The sequence below is a fragment of the Nematolebias whitei genome, chromosome 14 (assembly GCF_014905685.2).
Source record: "Nematolebias whitei isolate Nwh7 chromosome 14, NemWhi1, whole genome shotgun sequence".
NCBI lineage: Eukaryota > Metazoa > Chordata > Actinopteri > Cyprinodontiformes > Rivulidae > Nematolebias > Nematolebias whitei.
In genome coordinates this window covers 10,462,266-10,478,415 of record NC_056511.1, presented here as the reverse complement: position 1 = coordinate 10,478,415, position 16,150 = coordinate 10,462,266, and the positions used below count along the sequence as shown (strand labels likewise).

The 16,150-nt window shown below is 37.6% G+C and overlaps 1 protein-coding gene across 1 annotated transcript in view; it reads right to left on the bottom strand.

Moving 5' to 3' along the window:
- Positions 1 to 4,224: 4,224 nt before the first annotated feature.
- Positions 4,225 to 16,150, bottom strand: part of pou2f3 (POU class 2 homeobox 3) — a 20,089-nt gene continuing 8,163 nt past the window's right edge. The window contains exons 2-12 of the mRNA XM_037688256.1: positions 15,421 to 15,449; positions 12,711 to 12,812; positions 11,718 to 11,823; positions 11,410 to 11,498; positions 10,095 to 10,271; positions 9,805 to 9,946; positions 9,008 to 9,141; positions 6,923 to 7,087; positions 5,871 to 5,913; positions 5,591 to 5,705; positions 4,225 to 4,267 (exon numbers count right to left, since the gene is read on the bottom strand). Coding sequence (XP_037544184.1) covers positions 4,225 to 4,267; positions 5,591 to 5,705; positions 5,871 to 5,913; positions 6,923 to 7,087; positions 9,008 to 9,141; positions 9,805 to 9,946; positions 10,095 to 10,271; positions 11,410 to 11,498; positions 11,718 to 11,823; positions 12,711 to 12,812; positions 15,421 to 15,449 — 1,145 coding nt within the window. The remainder of the gene's footprint in view (positions 4,268 to 5,590; positions 5,706 to 5,870; positions 5,914 to 6,922; positions 7,088 to 9,007; positions 9,142 to 9,804; positions 9,947 to 10,094; positions 10,272 to 11,409; positions 11,499 to 11,717; positions 11,824 to 12,710; positions 12,813 to 15,420; positions 15,450 to 16,150) is intronic.

Below are 16,150 nucleotides of genomic sequence, written 5' to 3'. Positions count from 1 at the left end.
TTTCTTCTCTAATCACTTGAAAATTCAGGGAAACTAAATAAAGAAGCTTGTTTGCTGTAAAATAATGCTTTTTGCTGCATAATAAAATTATTCTAAATAGCTAAATGCATCCTGTCATCTTTTAACTTGTATCTGTGCAAACTACAAAGATTCATGTAAATGTTCAGCAAAATGCACCAGAGGAGCATGTTCATTTTTAACGTACAAGAATAACCTCCCTTCATAGGAACCGATCAGTATTTTTAATACAGGAGTTTTCAAAGAGTAGGAGTTTTATTGTTGGTCTTGTAGGCAGCTACAGCAGGCAGCCGGAGGAAGCAGCTCTGTGCTGTCCTGCGGTACGCCGTCTATGAGCATGGAAGGTGATGGAGACAAGTCTAACAATAAATATTCCATTAAATAATTACATGTATAGTTTAATTATTTAGTAAATCATTAAATATACAATTAATTTGTTAAATACACAATTAAATGTCCCAAATAAATAAATGTATCTTTTAAATAATGGCATTGTCATTTTCCAGAAATGTTTTATTTAAAAATATATTCATTTATTTGATAAGTAATGTATAGTAACTAAATAAATATCCAAGTACTGTATAATATTTTGTCTCATTTGTTTAACTGGGTTCTCTTATCTACTTTTTGGACTTGTGTAAACATCTGATGATATTTTAGGTTATTTATGCAGAAATATAGAAAATTCCAAAGGGTTCATAAACGTTCAAGCACCACTGACTGTACCATCCTGGGACAGAGAGTGATTGTGGACTCGTTGTTGGATTTGGGCCTTTGGCGGCATTATTATGCCAAAACTCGAGAGAGCAAATGAGTCCCCGCGTGAGCGTACGTAGAGATCTGCGCCACAAACGTCCTCTGCTCAAACATGATCACGTGACGACTGATGATGATGAAGCACGGTGACTGCAGAGGCTCGTTCTATATCTTGTAAGTAGTTTTGTGGAACCGAGAGATCCTGTGATACTTCAACGAAGTTTGAACCTTGGACTTAAAGGATCCTGCAACAGATTATCGTTACGTTATTCAGTCCAGACGCAGCTGCAGTTAAAAACATCACTTTATTTTATGTCAGACAGTTCCTACTGTAACATTATATAACGAAAAGTTGGTTTTATTCGACAGATAAACTCAGACTCAGCAACACATTTCCACAAAATTAAATAAAACATGCAATAAGAGGTTCAAAAAGGTTATTAAGGATTTACAAATACAAAGAAGTGACAAATGAGAGCTGACGGGCAGTTTTATAAAACGTTAAAAATCAGGTAGACATAAATACTCGCTCAAGTTCTCACATCAAGAAAAATAATTAATGTAAGAAAATCATATTTAAAGCAATAAAGCCAACAGTTTCCACCAACATTTTAGATACAGAGTCTAGATCTGAGCACCACAGATCTCTTTACGTGTCCACAAACAGCTGTTAAAAAAATGCAGCTCTATGAAAATAGTCCCTTCTCCAAAAAAAAATAAGAATTTATTCCTAATTGATAAACATTTATTAAAAATACAGTTCTAATTAGGGAAAACTTTTTTTAGGAAAACTATGGGGTGCCATTTGTAGAGTTACACAGTCCAAAAAATAACAGCAATGTTTTGGTTTATTTAGCCTTTCATAAGAAAAAAAGTGTTTTTTTTTTCAAAGTTATATTTCACCATGTCATTTATACATTTATAAATGTCATAGTTCCAAACTAAATATGTAATTTACAAGCTAAATATTTAGTTTATAAACTAAATACTTAACTTGCAAGTTAAATATTTAGTTAGCAAGCTAAATATTTATCTCCACACTAAATATTTAGTTTACAAACAATGTTTATGTCCAAGATAAATGTTTAATTTACAACTTAGTGAACTAAATATTTAGGTGTGAATTAAATATTTAATTTCCAATCTAAATGTTTATTATCCAAGCTAAATATTTAATTTTCTAAGTAAATATTTAATCGGACCAAAATAGTTATTTTCCAAACTAAACATTTAATTTCCAAAATAAACATTTAATTTGCTAACTAAATATTTAAATTGCAAGTTAAATATTTAGTTTTTAAACTAGATACTTAGCTTAAAAATTAAATATTTAGTTTAACCATGACATTTATAAATGTATGAATAACTTATGTCTTTGAAAAAAAAAAACTTTTTCTTATGAAAGGCTAAATAAACCTAAATATTGCTGTAACTTTACAAACGGCACCCCATAGTAAACAGGAAGTCACCAGTAAAAACACTTTGAAGTAATTTAGATTAAAACTACTACAAGAATAAAGGTTAAAGATACTTTATTTTAAAACATTTTTTTAACTAAAAAAAAAAACCTCCAGTGTGATGTAAAATCATCCGACAGAGCAACAGGCATATTCTGCATTAAAAAAAATCAAATGCAAATTTGGAAAAGTTTTGTTCAACTGTGGAAGACTGGTATTCACTCTTTAAACCGTATGCTTTCAGTGTTAGAGCAAATTGTTGCTTCTCGGACTTTTAGCACAAAGGGAACATTTCTTCACACTACTCTTTCTAAAACAATTTCAATTTTATGTATTTATTTTTTATCCACATAAAGCGACTGAACCACTTTTGGCATTGATTTTATTTCTGAGGCCACAGTTCTTAACGAGTCAGGGGTGAGGCTTTGACTCAAACAGAGGAGTTCAAGGATCTGGGAGTCCTGTTCGCTGTAATGAGGGTGTTGCTCCGGTCTGTCCTGGTGAAGAAGATGAGCTAAAAGGTAACGTTCTGGATTTACTGGTCTAACAGTTTTCAATGGTCGTGAAATAAAGATTATGACAAAAAGAACAATATCCTTGATACAAGCGGCTGAACTGAGCCTCCTCTGTCGGGTGGTCGGACTCAGCCTTAGAGGCGAGGTCATCCAGGGGCGGGGCTTGTCTGTTTCAGTTGAAGTCAGCTGAGGTGGTTCAGACATCTGATTGAGATGACTCCAGTGCCACCATCCTGACATTTTCCAAGCACATCCCAGTGACTGAGGACGGCCAGAACTTACTGGAGGGATTCGGCCTGGGTTTTTTTTGTCTGCATGTGAGGTGTTCTGGTAACGTTAAAATGATGGGGGATTACGGTACGTTGAAAATTGCACTTTAAAGAGCTGAAAAGTTGAAACCTGAGACCTCTGTTTAATGTTTCTCATTTGCCATGTTCCCTCACCCCCGTCCAAAATATGAGCATTATTTTCCTCAAAGGACATCTGCTCTTAAAATGTAGGCAGCTGTACATTATAACAGATTTTATGATAAATAAGCACTAAAACGGGCAGCACGGTGGCGCAACTGGTAGAGCTGCTGCCTCTCAGCGAGCAGGTCCTTGGTTCAAACCCCGGTCCAGGGGCCTTTCTGGGTGGAGTTTGCATGTTCTCTCCGTGCATGCGTGGGTTTTCTCCGGGTACTCCGGTTTCCTCCCACAGACCAAAAACATGCATGTTAGGCTGATTGGTAACTCTAAATTGTCCTTAGGTGTGAGTGAAAGAGTGAATGATTGTTTGTCTCGTTTGTCTCTGTGTGGCCCTGTGATGGACTTGCGACCCGTCCAGGGTGTACCCCGCCCCTCGCACAGTGATTGCTGGACATGGGCACCAGCGACCCCCGTGACCCAAAATGGAATAAGCGGGTAAAGAAAATGGATGGATGGATGGATAAGCACTAAAACGATTAGCAACTGTAAAAACCAACATTTTGTGGCGTCATCAGCTGAGCTGATGTTAAGTCTGATGTTTTTCCTGGGTATTGTTTCAAATTCTTACATTTTTTTGTGAATTTTCACTACATAAACAATAAAGACTTAAATAAAACATCAACAGCCATGTGAACATCGATAACAGCAACAAGAAGGTCTTTTGTAGCCCAGTTTAAAAATGGCTAAAGAAGCTGGAGTTGAATCCTTCAAGGTTTAAATAATCTGAGTCTTGAGTTTCTCAAATATGAGAATATCCATCGTTTTGATGCGTTTAGATTGTTATTATTTTTGTCCTTCATCATTGTGTTAAAGTAAAAAGTCCTATGAGCATAAATCAACTTCAGGCTTCTGGGACGTGAACGTGATGATGTTGCAGTCCTCGCCTGTGATCCTGTGTTTCACGTGTCTATTGGATTGTTTAGCTGATAGCTGTAACCCTGAGTTACTCCACCTTCATTCTTCTCACATCCAACCATCTTCAGTGGGTTCGTGTGATTCAGTTCATGTTTCTCAGTGATGATACGCGGCAGAATTCCAAGCACGATACCAAGACCTGAACAAAAAAAAGAAAAACAAGCTTATCCTCTTAAACATACGACAAGAAGTCTTAAATGAAATGCCCGAGTTTTAGACTGAGTTGTTGACTTATTGGGTCAAACCTTTAAAATACCGTTGGATCTCAACATCACACTCAGAGTTGTGAATGACTCTCAGCTACTACTACACCATATTCTAGCTCAATATACGTACAAGTGGCTGAGTTAGACATTTTGTCTTCGGCTCCATCTTCAACTTCTTATCCATGGTTGGGTTGCGGAGGCAACGGGACCAGAAGAGAAATCCCTCTCTCCAGCGATGCTGGTGTCTTACCAGTGGGTCATGCCCAGTAAACCTCCAAAGGGAGACGTCCAGGAGGCACCCTGCTTGAACCACTCCTTTAGATACGGAGGAGCAGCGCCTCTACTCTGAGCTCCTCCCGGTTGACGGTGCTCCTCACCCCATATTTAAGGCAGCCACTGTATGGAGGAGCTGCTTGTATCTTAAATCTTGTTCTTTTGTGATCTAAACCTCATGACTACAGGGTTGGAATGTAGACTGTCATTACTGAGGTTGAGGCCCTGATCCATCTCTGTCTACCATCACTCATGAACAAGATGCTCAGATACTTACACTCCTCCACCTGAGGCAAAGACTCCCCCCGACCCGGAGGGGACATTCCACCTGTTTCTGGTTAAGAACCATGACCTCAGACTCAGAGGAGCTGACTCTCATTCCAGCTGCTTTACATTTGGTTGTGAACCACCCCAGTGCACGTTGAAGGTCATGACCCAAAGATGACGACAGCCATATTTATGTTTCCTATAATCAGCTTGCTGTGGCAGCCATCTTGAAGTGGGTTTACTTCAGAAGTTAAGTTGTAGATGTCCCTCCAACGTCTAACGTTGTTCGTGAGGTATTTTGCTAAAAGATTAAACCTTTCCACCTTAAGTGGAATATGATAAATATATTGGAAAATCCAACAATTTTAAGTCAGGTCATATGGACAGTTTCTTTTTGTGCTGAAACGTTTCACCTTCCATCCAGAAGGCTTCATCAGTCAAGGAAACACACAACACAAAACTGATTCTTTCCCCAAACAGCTTACTCCAAAGTGGAACAAACCAGGGGGAAACGTTTCAACAACAAAAAAAGAAAAGAAACTGTCCAAGATGAACTGACTGAAAATTGTTGGATTGTATACCTGGATTATTGAGCGTGGACTTTTTATATTGGAAAATGTTCAGATTTTTTATTTAAGATTAAGATGAGAAGGTTAGTCCCGTAGTTGTTATGTTTGATCTTTTTTTTAAGGGTGAAATCGAAGCGTGTGTTTTACCCTGGGGTGCTGTAGGAAGCTGGGTTGACCTGAGAGGTTAGAGCAACGGACGCTGCAGACAAACCGTTGGGAGACGGTTCGCGACTTGTGCTGTTCGGGGAGGAACTTGATGAAACTGGAAGACAACAATCAAAATGAATGGTTCATGTTTAAAAAAAAATTAATGGAGAATTACACTTTTTATTGCATGTATGAACCACTAGTTTTAGTCACTAGAATAAATATTTTAAACCAGGTTCTTAATAAAATGCAATCTAATAAATAATAAGAAAATACTTGCCTCCACCTAAGGCCAGAGGGCTGTAGGGTCTGGAGGTTGAGGCCTGAAACAGTGCCAGAACATGTTACAGAACTGTGAAATACATTTATTTAAACAGGCACAATCCAAGGTTAATGTCCTATCAGTTCATACTTTTATTGTCATCGTAAATGTTTAGTCATTGACGCGGTGTTGTAACGGAAAAATGGGAAAACAAATGCTCTATTATTTTTTTTCTCCCACCTGTAGTTTGAACAAAAAACTAGCAGGAAGAAGCACGTGCAGTAGCAGGACTGCTCTAAAGCGAACACAGTTTCCACTTTAGGCAGATGTATAGACCAAATATTTAAGAGTATTTTAACCTTTTAACAATTTTTACAATTAATATAGAAAATTTTACAACCTTTCACTTAAACACAACTTGAGAAAATTCAATCTAAATGTATATTTTATCAATTAAAACAGTGTTCAAATGCTTCATTCCTACGTCTTTGCTGACCAGGCAGAAAATCTGGTTTTGTGGATAAAAAAAAAAAAAAATTAAACCAATATCTTACCTGTTTTAGATACTAACTCATTGAATGGCCTCAAATTGGAGATACATGTAATCCTGACCGATTTGACACTTGTCCTTGTAGGGCTAAGATTCCTAAAGCAACACTAATTAAAAAAAAACTTCCAAGTAGTTTATGTTGTAAACTGTAAACTAACTTTTTACACTGTCGTTAGTTTTGCATCGCCTTAATATTCAGATATTCCTGCAAGAAGTACCCACGGCTGCACCAGAAGTGCTACTGCTGCCGCTTTTTTGCAAATAGCCGTAGCGTTCTATGTAAATACTGATGTATTTAGCTCAATAATTTGGTCAGAAGTAGACTTGAATTCTCCAAACTGGACCTTCAAAGAGCTACAGCGTATGTTAACTGTTCATAACTGTCCCACAGAATCTCACTTTAAAAGATGGAAAATGGAAAAAATCAAACGCCCCAAATAGCAAGAGGTTTGCATTCCAGATGAATGCTTTTGGTTTTAATTTTATTACAAATTTAGGTTCTAGATGAATGAAGACTAACCATTCTGGAGTTGTAGCTGTGAGACTTGACTGGTAAAGTAGCCACTGGACAGTAGATCCTCTTTTCTTTCTGACGACGGTTACAGAACCAAACTCGAACCACCTCCTTCTCCATGGAAAGCTGTTCTGAGATCAGGGTTATCTCCTCCGAGTTGGGTTTGGGGTTCTGAAAAGCCAAAATCTAATTAAATGTGGATTTGTTTTTTAATAGTTCTGCAAATGAAAAACAGAATTTATTTTGCTCAGCATAATACACTTTTTTAAAGACACTCCTGAGTAGTGTTAAAATTGTTTGCAAGAAAGCTAAATTGATATAATTTTCTAACAGTTGTGCCCTTTTGTGTTTAATAATTTGTCATTGAAGCACAGACATGTAAATATTTGCCATTTTTTGCTACATACTGAAATAACATTATGTGATACAAGTGTTATAGAGGTGTGCTAAATGCTAACATTAGCATATAACATGAATTTTTTATAGCATGCTATCAGTTGTGTCTGTTTAATTCATTAAAATTTTACATAAATGTGTAAACATTTCCATTTCTCAATATGCATAGAAAGAAAAAGTGATATGAAATGCTAACATAAAAATGCTAACATGACTGCTCTTAGCATTTAACAATTAGCATATCTCGCTACTCTCTTAAAGGGTGAACAACAGTGGTGATTTTAGCCTCTTTTTGGAGGAGCTCAAGCACCCCTAAATTTTAACTTAGCATCCCTGAACAATTGAGAAACCATCATTAGGATTTTGTAAAGAAACTCAAATGTCAAATCTTAGATTTACCAAAATATTAAATAAATTTGAAATAAATATGGAATAAATGATGACACTTAAACGGACCAGTAAAATCTTTTTTTTTTTTTTTTTTTGCATGAATTGGAAACTCTACGTCAATCAATCCAATACGCTTGTCAGCAACTGACCATTCGGTGACCTCAATTTGTCCCAAAGGTAAACGCCCCTTACCTGCAGGAGCTGGTGGGTGGGGGTGGGGGGAGCATTGTGAGAAAAGTGGAGCTAGGGTGCTCTATTCACACAAGGAGAGCTGTTGGTCAGGCTACTTCTTGTTGTGCTGTGCTCTCTAAATTAGTTGTTGAATTGTGTTTACACATGTAGGTAAACGTAGATGTTTAACAATGTTAAAATACACCAAAATGCAGGAAATATCATCTGTTTTATTTTATGGGGGAGGACCCCCAGACCCACCCACCACCAGTGTCCCCCATTACAAATGCTTCTGACCCCCATTACAAATGCTTCTGACACCAATGGCCACCGCTTTGTTCAAGCCAAGAGCCATTGTCAGCATTGGGGGCTAAAGCCCTCTTAAAGGGTAGATTCTAAAATCGCCCCAATCAAGGAGAGCTCAAACTTAATGTTAGCCTGCTAACGTGTCTTCTTTTATTATGATAACAGCTGTGTCATTTTGTGTCTATTAATTAAGTAGTGAAACACAAACACGTAAACATTTGGCATGTCTGACTTCACGTGATACGAAGCACAATGCTAACATTAAGATGCTAACATGACTTCTCTTAGCATGCTATCTGTTTGTGCTACTTTCCCCACATAACAAGAACTAGTGTACTCAATGCTAACATTAACATGCTAATATTATTTCTCTAGCATGCAACTTGCTAAAAATAACTTAATAATAAAGCTGTTGTTTAAAATTTAATTATTAAACTAAAATAAAGGACACTAGATAAATAATGTTGTTGTTTTTTCTCTGTAGGGGTAGATGAGTTAATTATAAAATAATTCAATTATAGCACCTTATTCTCTAACTTATTACAGACTAAAATTTAATTGGAAAATATTTAACCATTTTTAGTGCCAGGCAATATGATCCTTTTTTTTTTTTTTTTTTTTTACAAAAATTAAACCTTTCTGATGACATGAGTTTTTGTTAATGTTTAAATTGCTCTGCAGTGCCTAACTGTATTACTCCATACACCGGTAACGATGAATGTCTGATGTTATGAAAAGTTATTCAGAAAACGCAACATCAGCTTTAATTGTACACATTTATCTTGTTGTATGTGCTTCATTGAAAGTGACTAAAGAATTGATCCTTACATCAAGAAATCGCTTCTCCAAAGTCAGCTTTATGTTTGTTTCTATGCTTGTTCTCTTTTTTCTCTTGCGCCCGTAGCCCTCCATCAGAGGTGGCAGAGAGGTCGAAGTGCTCATGCAGTCAGAAGGTGAGTTCTCTAAAAAAGACAAAAACAACATTTATCACGTCTGTTCAAAACAACATGTTAGCTCCCAGGTTAACTGGGTTGGTCAAACTAATTTAAAATTAATAGTTGACTAAAACACTAAGTCTTTTGGCGTCTTATTAGACTTACTAGACCTTTATGTCACGTATACAAGAACACATACGAAAGTAACACAAAGTACTTCTTTACACAAGATTAGCTTTTGCTTCCATTTTGAGTGACTTTAAGCAAATTTATATTTATTAAAGAAAAACTTTTGAAAAATTCAAGCTAGTGCATGTTTATTAACTGAGGCCACAAATTTCAGCTTGCTGTGTTAAGTAAACCAGCTAAAAGTGAATGAACTTCAGGAAACAAACTGTATGAAATACTTGGACACATTTAATAGGAAATGTTTGCTTTTCATAGTTTAACTCAGTGGTTCCCAACCATGGTCCCTGAGGAACACCACCCTGCTTGTTTTAGTTGTTCCTCTGCTCCAACACACCTAATTTGAATTAAAGGGTGATTATCAGGCTTCTGCTGAAATTAAGAAAGTAATTAAACCACCGAATCAGGTGTGTTGGAGCAGAGAAACAACTAAAACATGCAGGATGGTGTTCCTCAAGGAGCATGGTTGGGAACCACACGGTTGTAATACTTGTCAACATGTACCTGCATCACTCAGCCATTTCTCCAGCAGAGGTTTGAGCTTGCACATGTTTTTAAAGCTGAGGTTGAGGGCCTCGAATCGAGATATTGTGGTCTGACTGAAATCATTCCCGTACAGTTTTCCCATCGCGAGGCCCACGTCTCCCTGTGACGAAACAAAACAAAAAGGCGTATAACAGCTTCAAACTGGCAGCTGTTTTTCTCCCATCGGTTCATCTCCTGATCATCACATATTCAAATAAAGTGTTTATTATTTGTAAAAACAGACAAACAAAGTGAGTCTTCTCAGTTACCTGAGTGAAGCCCAGCTTGATGCGTCTCTGTTTGAACGCTTTGGCAAACTGCTCCAGTTCTTCCAGATCGTTGGGTTCCTCCTGTGGTGCTACCGACATGTGCTTGGGCATCTGCAGGTGGGACATGTCCATGTGGTTCTCCATAGAAGGTCCTACCAAACCAGCACGGCTCACACCCTGGATCAGAGAAGCACCACAGACAGAGTTCTCCACAGGTGAACAACGATTAAAACAATCTGCCGGTTATGTAGCTGCAGGACTACAGAATTGTGTTGCTAGTCGAGCAAGTGGCTGTTAATCATATGAAACTTTGAACAGACTCTTTGCAGCCGCAGCACCTGAGCACCACGGGGGGATGGAGTGAACCATAAACTCATGTTTTCAAAATATTCTAGAGTCAAATGGGCCTGGCAGCTGAAGCTCGACTCAGATTTGCTCGTGCAAAAACTTTGCAGCATCCACAACTGAATGTCTCGGAGAAGAATCAAAGATTAGCACCGGACCAAGTCAAAGTCTAGACCTTCAGCTAATGTCAGTGTTTAGCCAGGACGTCAAAGGACTGAAGCAACTTTAGGAAAACTGCGCGTTATGCATTGTTCTTGTCAATTTGCTCTGCCAGTAACGAGCTGCTGAACCGAGTTTCATGTTTCCAAGAATAATTACAAAGTTCTTTATTTTCTGTAATTTATGTTTTATTTTAAGACCTGGAACGAGCTAGATATTGTTTTTTTTTATATATTTCGGTCATGGTTTCCAAAGGTTGGACCCAAGAATGTAGACTGACTCGAGTAAAAAAAAAAAAATCTAAACTTTATTTTTGACCGAACAAAAGGCTGAAGTGGCAGCAAAAATTTACAAACATACTCAAGGAGAAATTACTAGGACCACAAGGAGTTACAAAGAGACACGAGGAGACCGGGGCATGGCATAAACAACAACAATGCTCGTCTGATGAGTGCGGTGGAACTGAGGAGCTAAAAGAACCGGGGCGGATGAGGAATCATCTGAGCTTAATGAGACGGGGAACGGGTGTTGACAGGACTGAGGAGCAGCAGCTGAACTGAGGAAAAGTGCTGGGAAATGAACAGAGCTACATCCTAAAAACACATGGAACTGAAAATAAACAAAAAATAAATGACTCTAACAATAAAACACAAAAGAACTATAAGTACCAAATAAATAAACCACAGTTCCTGACAAATCCCTCTAACATAAAGCCTTTAAACTGAAAGAAACTAGATGTTTTACCATTGTTCATATCCATATTTACTCATCTTGTCATATTTGATCACTAATGGTTTGAGTTTGGGCTCACCTGTGGAGTCAGAGCTAGTCCCGACTGATGCTGAAGAAGACCAGGTTGACTCTGGGCGGGAAGGGAGAGCAGGTTCGGCTGCAGAAGGGCTGCAGAACAAAACAGCAGGATGTTTTTTTATTATTAATAATGACAAGCGCTGCACAGAACCAGGATCCTTAGAGCGCAGGTGGATTACGAGGGTCAGAAACGATTTTTGTTTTCTGTTGGTTTCACTTCTCCCAAACAAGGTTTTGTTTAATAAAGGACTAAAATGTGTGTTTGTATTGTTTCTGATCCGACTCAGAGGAGGCCTTCTGAAAGTTCACCTTGGTGGCTGGAGGGACTCTGGGAGAGCAGGAAGGAGGATGGAGACGACAGGTGAGACGGAGGCATCAGAACCAGCTGCTGCATGGGGTGGAGTGAGGTGAGCTCCTGAAGGAACACAAACACGTCAACAAACACCTTGGAGAAAACAAACTGAAGATATTTGTTGTTTACTTGAACAAAATCAGAATTACTTTATTGGTCTCTGATGAGACTAGGTGATGGTTGTTCTCTCAATAAATTATGCAAATGGAAATATTCAATTTATAATTATTTAGAGTTTATTATTTGTAAAGCTTGCAAAGATTTAATTAGAAATGAACCTGCATTCTTCATACTGGCCAGTAGGGGGCGACTGGTTGTCAGATATCGAGTTTAAATAATAATTTACAGACTTCACCTCCTTTGTGACCCTGGAAAAGATTTTCCTAATGAGTTTATGATTTATTGACCAATTTCATGCCTTGCTCAATACAACAGGATGTTCTTTTTGCTTTTTTTTGGTCATTTAGTGAAAATCAGAAAAACAGCAGACAGGTTGAGATTTAGGTTATACTTTAATGGTAAAGTTCTTTGTCTGATTTATGATTTGTGTTTTTATTGTCAGGTCTGTTTGAGGGGAAACCCCCAAATTGTTAAAAATATGAAACATGAAACTTTAAAGCAACATTCCTCAAACCAAAACCATTTTCAGAACTAACTGACTTGCTTAACTAACTAATGAAGTTTTCATTTCTACTTAAATGCAGATGTTAGTTGTAAATTATTGTATTGTATATTCTTGCATCAGCTCGGTGTCATAAACCATCAACATAAAAACTGCTTTTAAGGACAAACTCCAGGTTCTTTCACAGACGAAAGTCAAATAACTAAATCAAGAATCTGTGTCGTCTCCTCCGATTGTTTCTCAGAGGGTGGAGAGATTTGAGAGACGGATAAAGAAGAGTGTGAGGATTTATCCTGACGAAGAACGGGGCTGAGGGAGCGTGTCTTACCCCACTCAGCTGACCCCCGTGGACGGGAGAGTTCTGGGTCAGGTGGCATGTCTTCACTGAGGAGGCTGAATGAGGAGAGTCAGTCACGTCCTCTGTCTTTATCTAAAAGACACAAAAGAAAAAAACTTATCAGGTTTTATAACTCTGGAGTAACTGAGAGGGTTAGATTTACACCGAGTGTGTGCAGCCCACACACACCCACAGACTGATGAGCCCTCGCTCCTGGACCAGTTTGGTCGCTCAACACGATACAAAGAGTGATAGATGCTCAACCTCCCTCAGGCCAAACCGATATGCAAATAACACACCCCCCCCCCCCATACTAACCCCTGAACGCCACAGCACTTCCTCAAAGCCCTGAAAGAAATAAAAACTTTGCAAAAGGGTCCAATACCTGCAAACTATATGATTAATTTTCAGTTCATAGTATCTGAGAGGATTTTTCATGAATAAAAACACTTCCGCTACCAGAGGGCCTCTGTTGTCCAGAACTTTAAAACTCTGATGCGTGGTCCCGTCTTTAACCGTTGGATTGGAATAATCCACCTTATAAAAACTGTCACCCCCCCCTTATTAATCTATGTCCATTATTACAGTTTTAGCATCTTGAGGTTTCATGTCTAAAATTTGATAAAAATTGTGCAGTTTTCAAGAAACTCAGACTAAAAGTCAGTTTTCTGTGTGTGTTAACTGCAAGATGATGCCTCTGCAATTAGTCAAATTATTCAATCGATTCTAGATCAAAGAGTAGCAGCAGGTTTTTGTTGCTGTGCACAATATAAATGTCTTCAGCTGCTCTTTGATGGCGAGAAAAGAGAAAAGGAACAAATGAATCGTGTTCAGTCAAAGCGTTTTTCCTCACTTTGCAGATTTTCACACTCTGCTGCCTCCTGTTTTATGTTTACAGTAAAATAAATGCTAATCCCATTACAGTGTGCTGGGCTGCGCTCTTGTAATGCTGAGGTTGCCGGTTCAAGGCCAGGAGGGACATCTGGCATAAAATAAATTGCCAAATCTTTCATGTGAGTTCGCTCGCAGTGGCGACTCCTGAAGAAGGAGCAGATTTTGTTCATTTGTGTGATGAATGTTTATGAAGCATTCACACTATTGTGAAACATTTTCCTTCCGTACATTTTTTGGCACGTTTCTCATCCCGCAGTTTTCAAGCTATTTCAACAGCTCATATATAAAAACGTTCAGCTCATTCAGGATAATCCTGCTATGACTTTTGGCATTGGTGCAACTTTAGTTTTTTGAAATATTTAGCCTTTTCTGCCACTTTTTTCCTCATAGAAAATGAATTGAGCTCATTTTACATCCTTCAAATCTTTAGATCTGTTTACAACCTTTCACTGCTCCTTTCACATTTTGTTCTGGTTCAGCTTCTTTCAGCTTCCTTGTGCAAATTTAAACATTTTTTCAGCTACTTTCAGCTAATTTCAGCTGTTTTTTCAGCTGTTTTGTGCTTTCAGATTCTTTCTACTAACTACAACATTTTCTAACTTCTTTCTGCTAATTTCAGCTTATGTGCCTTTTGGCTTATTTCTGCAAGTTTCAGCTTTTTCTACTCTTTAAGCTACTATATAGCTGTTTTACGCTAATTTAAGCTTTTCAGCTAATTTCACATTTTTTGCACTCTTCCACTTTTTTCAGCCTAATTCAGTCTTATAATTTCAGCTTCTTTTTACATTTTAAGCTACTTTTCAGCTGATTTTTGCTAATTTCATTTTTTTTTTCAAATATCCACTTTTTTGTGCTCATTATTGCTTCTTTCAGCCTAATTAGACAAACGTTTTTTTTCTGCTAATTTAAGCTTGTTCTACACTTCAGCTACCTTTTTAGCTAATTTTAGCTGTTTTCAGATAAATTCAAGTTTTTCATAGTAATTTCAGCTACTTTCAGTCTAATTTCTTTACACTATAATTTCTGCTTGTTTTGCTTCTTTCAGTTTTTTTCTGCTAGCTTATTTGTTTTCTGCAATTTCAGTTACTATTTAGTTGTTTTATGCTAATTTTAGTTTTTTCAGCTAATTCCACCTTTTTTTGTTGTTGCTTATTTCAGATCTTTCCACTTTATTCTGGTAGTTTAAGCTTCTTTCTGACTTTTCAGCAACTTTTCAGCTATTATTAACTAATTTCCGCTTTTTTAAGCTATTTTCCTAATCATTGTGCTCATTTCTGCTTATTTAAACTTATTTCAGCAAATATGTATTTTTTCTGCTTTATTCTTCTAATTTAGGTTCGTTCTTCCATTTCAGCTACATTTCAGCCTGCTTTATTCAGTTGTTTTTCAGCAAGTTATTCTGCAATAAGCTTCCACACTGCATTTTTGCAGGAAATGCAATATTCCTCTAGTTATGAAAAGGGTTTGTAAAAAATGGCTTTAGAAGCACGTGCATTTTAGATAATAAGGAAAAGCAGAAATGTTTCATCTTGGTTCAATGGATGTGATTTACTAAAAGCAGCCAGTGCTGCTGGCATCATACTGGTGTGGAGATGTTTGGTCTGAACCAACTAGTTTAGCTGCAGGTTCAGGGGACAGGTTGTTCCTCCCTCCGTGCAGGAAATAAACGTGTTGCACGCGAGCAAAGAGGACAGAGTTTTTCCACAAAGCCCTCCTGAGTCATCCTGGTGAAAACAGAGCGCTCTTTCATGCAGCCCAGATTAATGGGAACTGGAGGACAAGAAGTGACATCACAGGAAGAACTCACCTGCCGATTGAAGTCGATCCCGTTCCTCTCTGAATGTGGGAAGAGAAAAAAAAAAAGAAATTTAAAATTTAAACTGGGATTCTGCAGCAAAGACTAAAGATATTTGTGTTTTCAGATTCATTTATTACAATTTATTACAATTTATTACACGTTGACAGTGGGACTGAGAAATGACTGAACACAAAAACTAAACAAACTAACCCACAAAACAGAAAAATAAACACCGATAAACAGATTGGGACTATTAGCAGTGGTGGCCATCTTGAATTTGGTTCACTCCAGATATTTAGTTGTAGATGAACATTCAGGGTTTACCATCCATCCATATATTTCTATCTATCATACATCATTCATCCATCCATTCATCTGTCCATCCATCCATTCATCCATCCATCCATCCATCAATTCATTCATCTGTCCATCCATCCATATATTTCTGTCATCCATACATCCATTCATCTGTCCATTCATCCATCCATCCATTCATCTGTCCATCCATCCACCCTTCCATCAATCCGTCCATCCATTCATCCATCCATCCATCATCCATATACTTCTATATATCCATCCATCCATCCATATACTTCTGTATATCATTCATCCATCCATACTTCTATATATCATTCATCCATCCATCCATCCATCCATCCATATACTTCTATACTGTATATCCATTCATACATATATGTCTATATATCGTTCATCCATCCATCCATCCATCCATCCATCC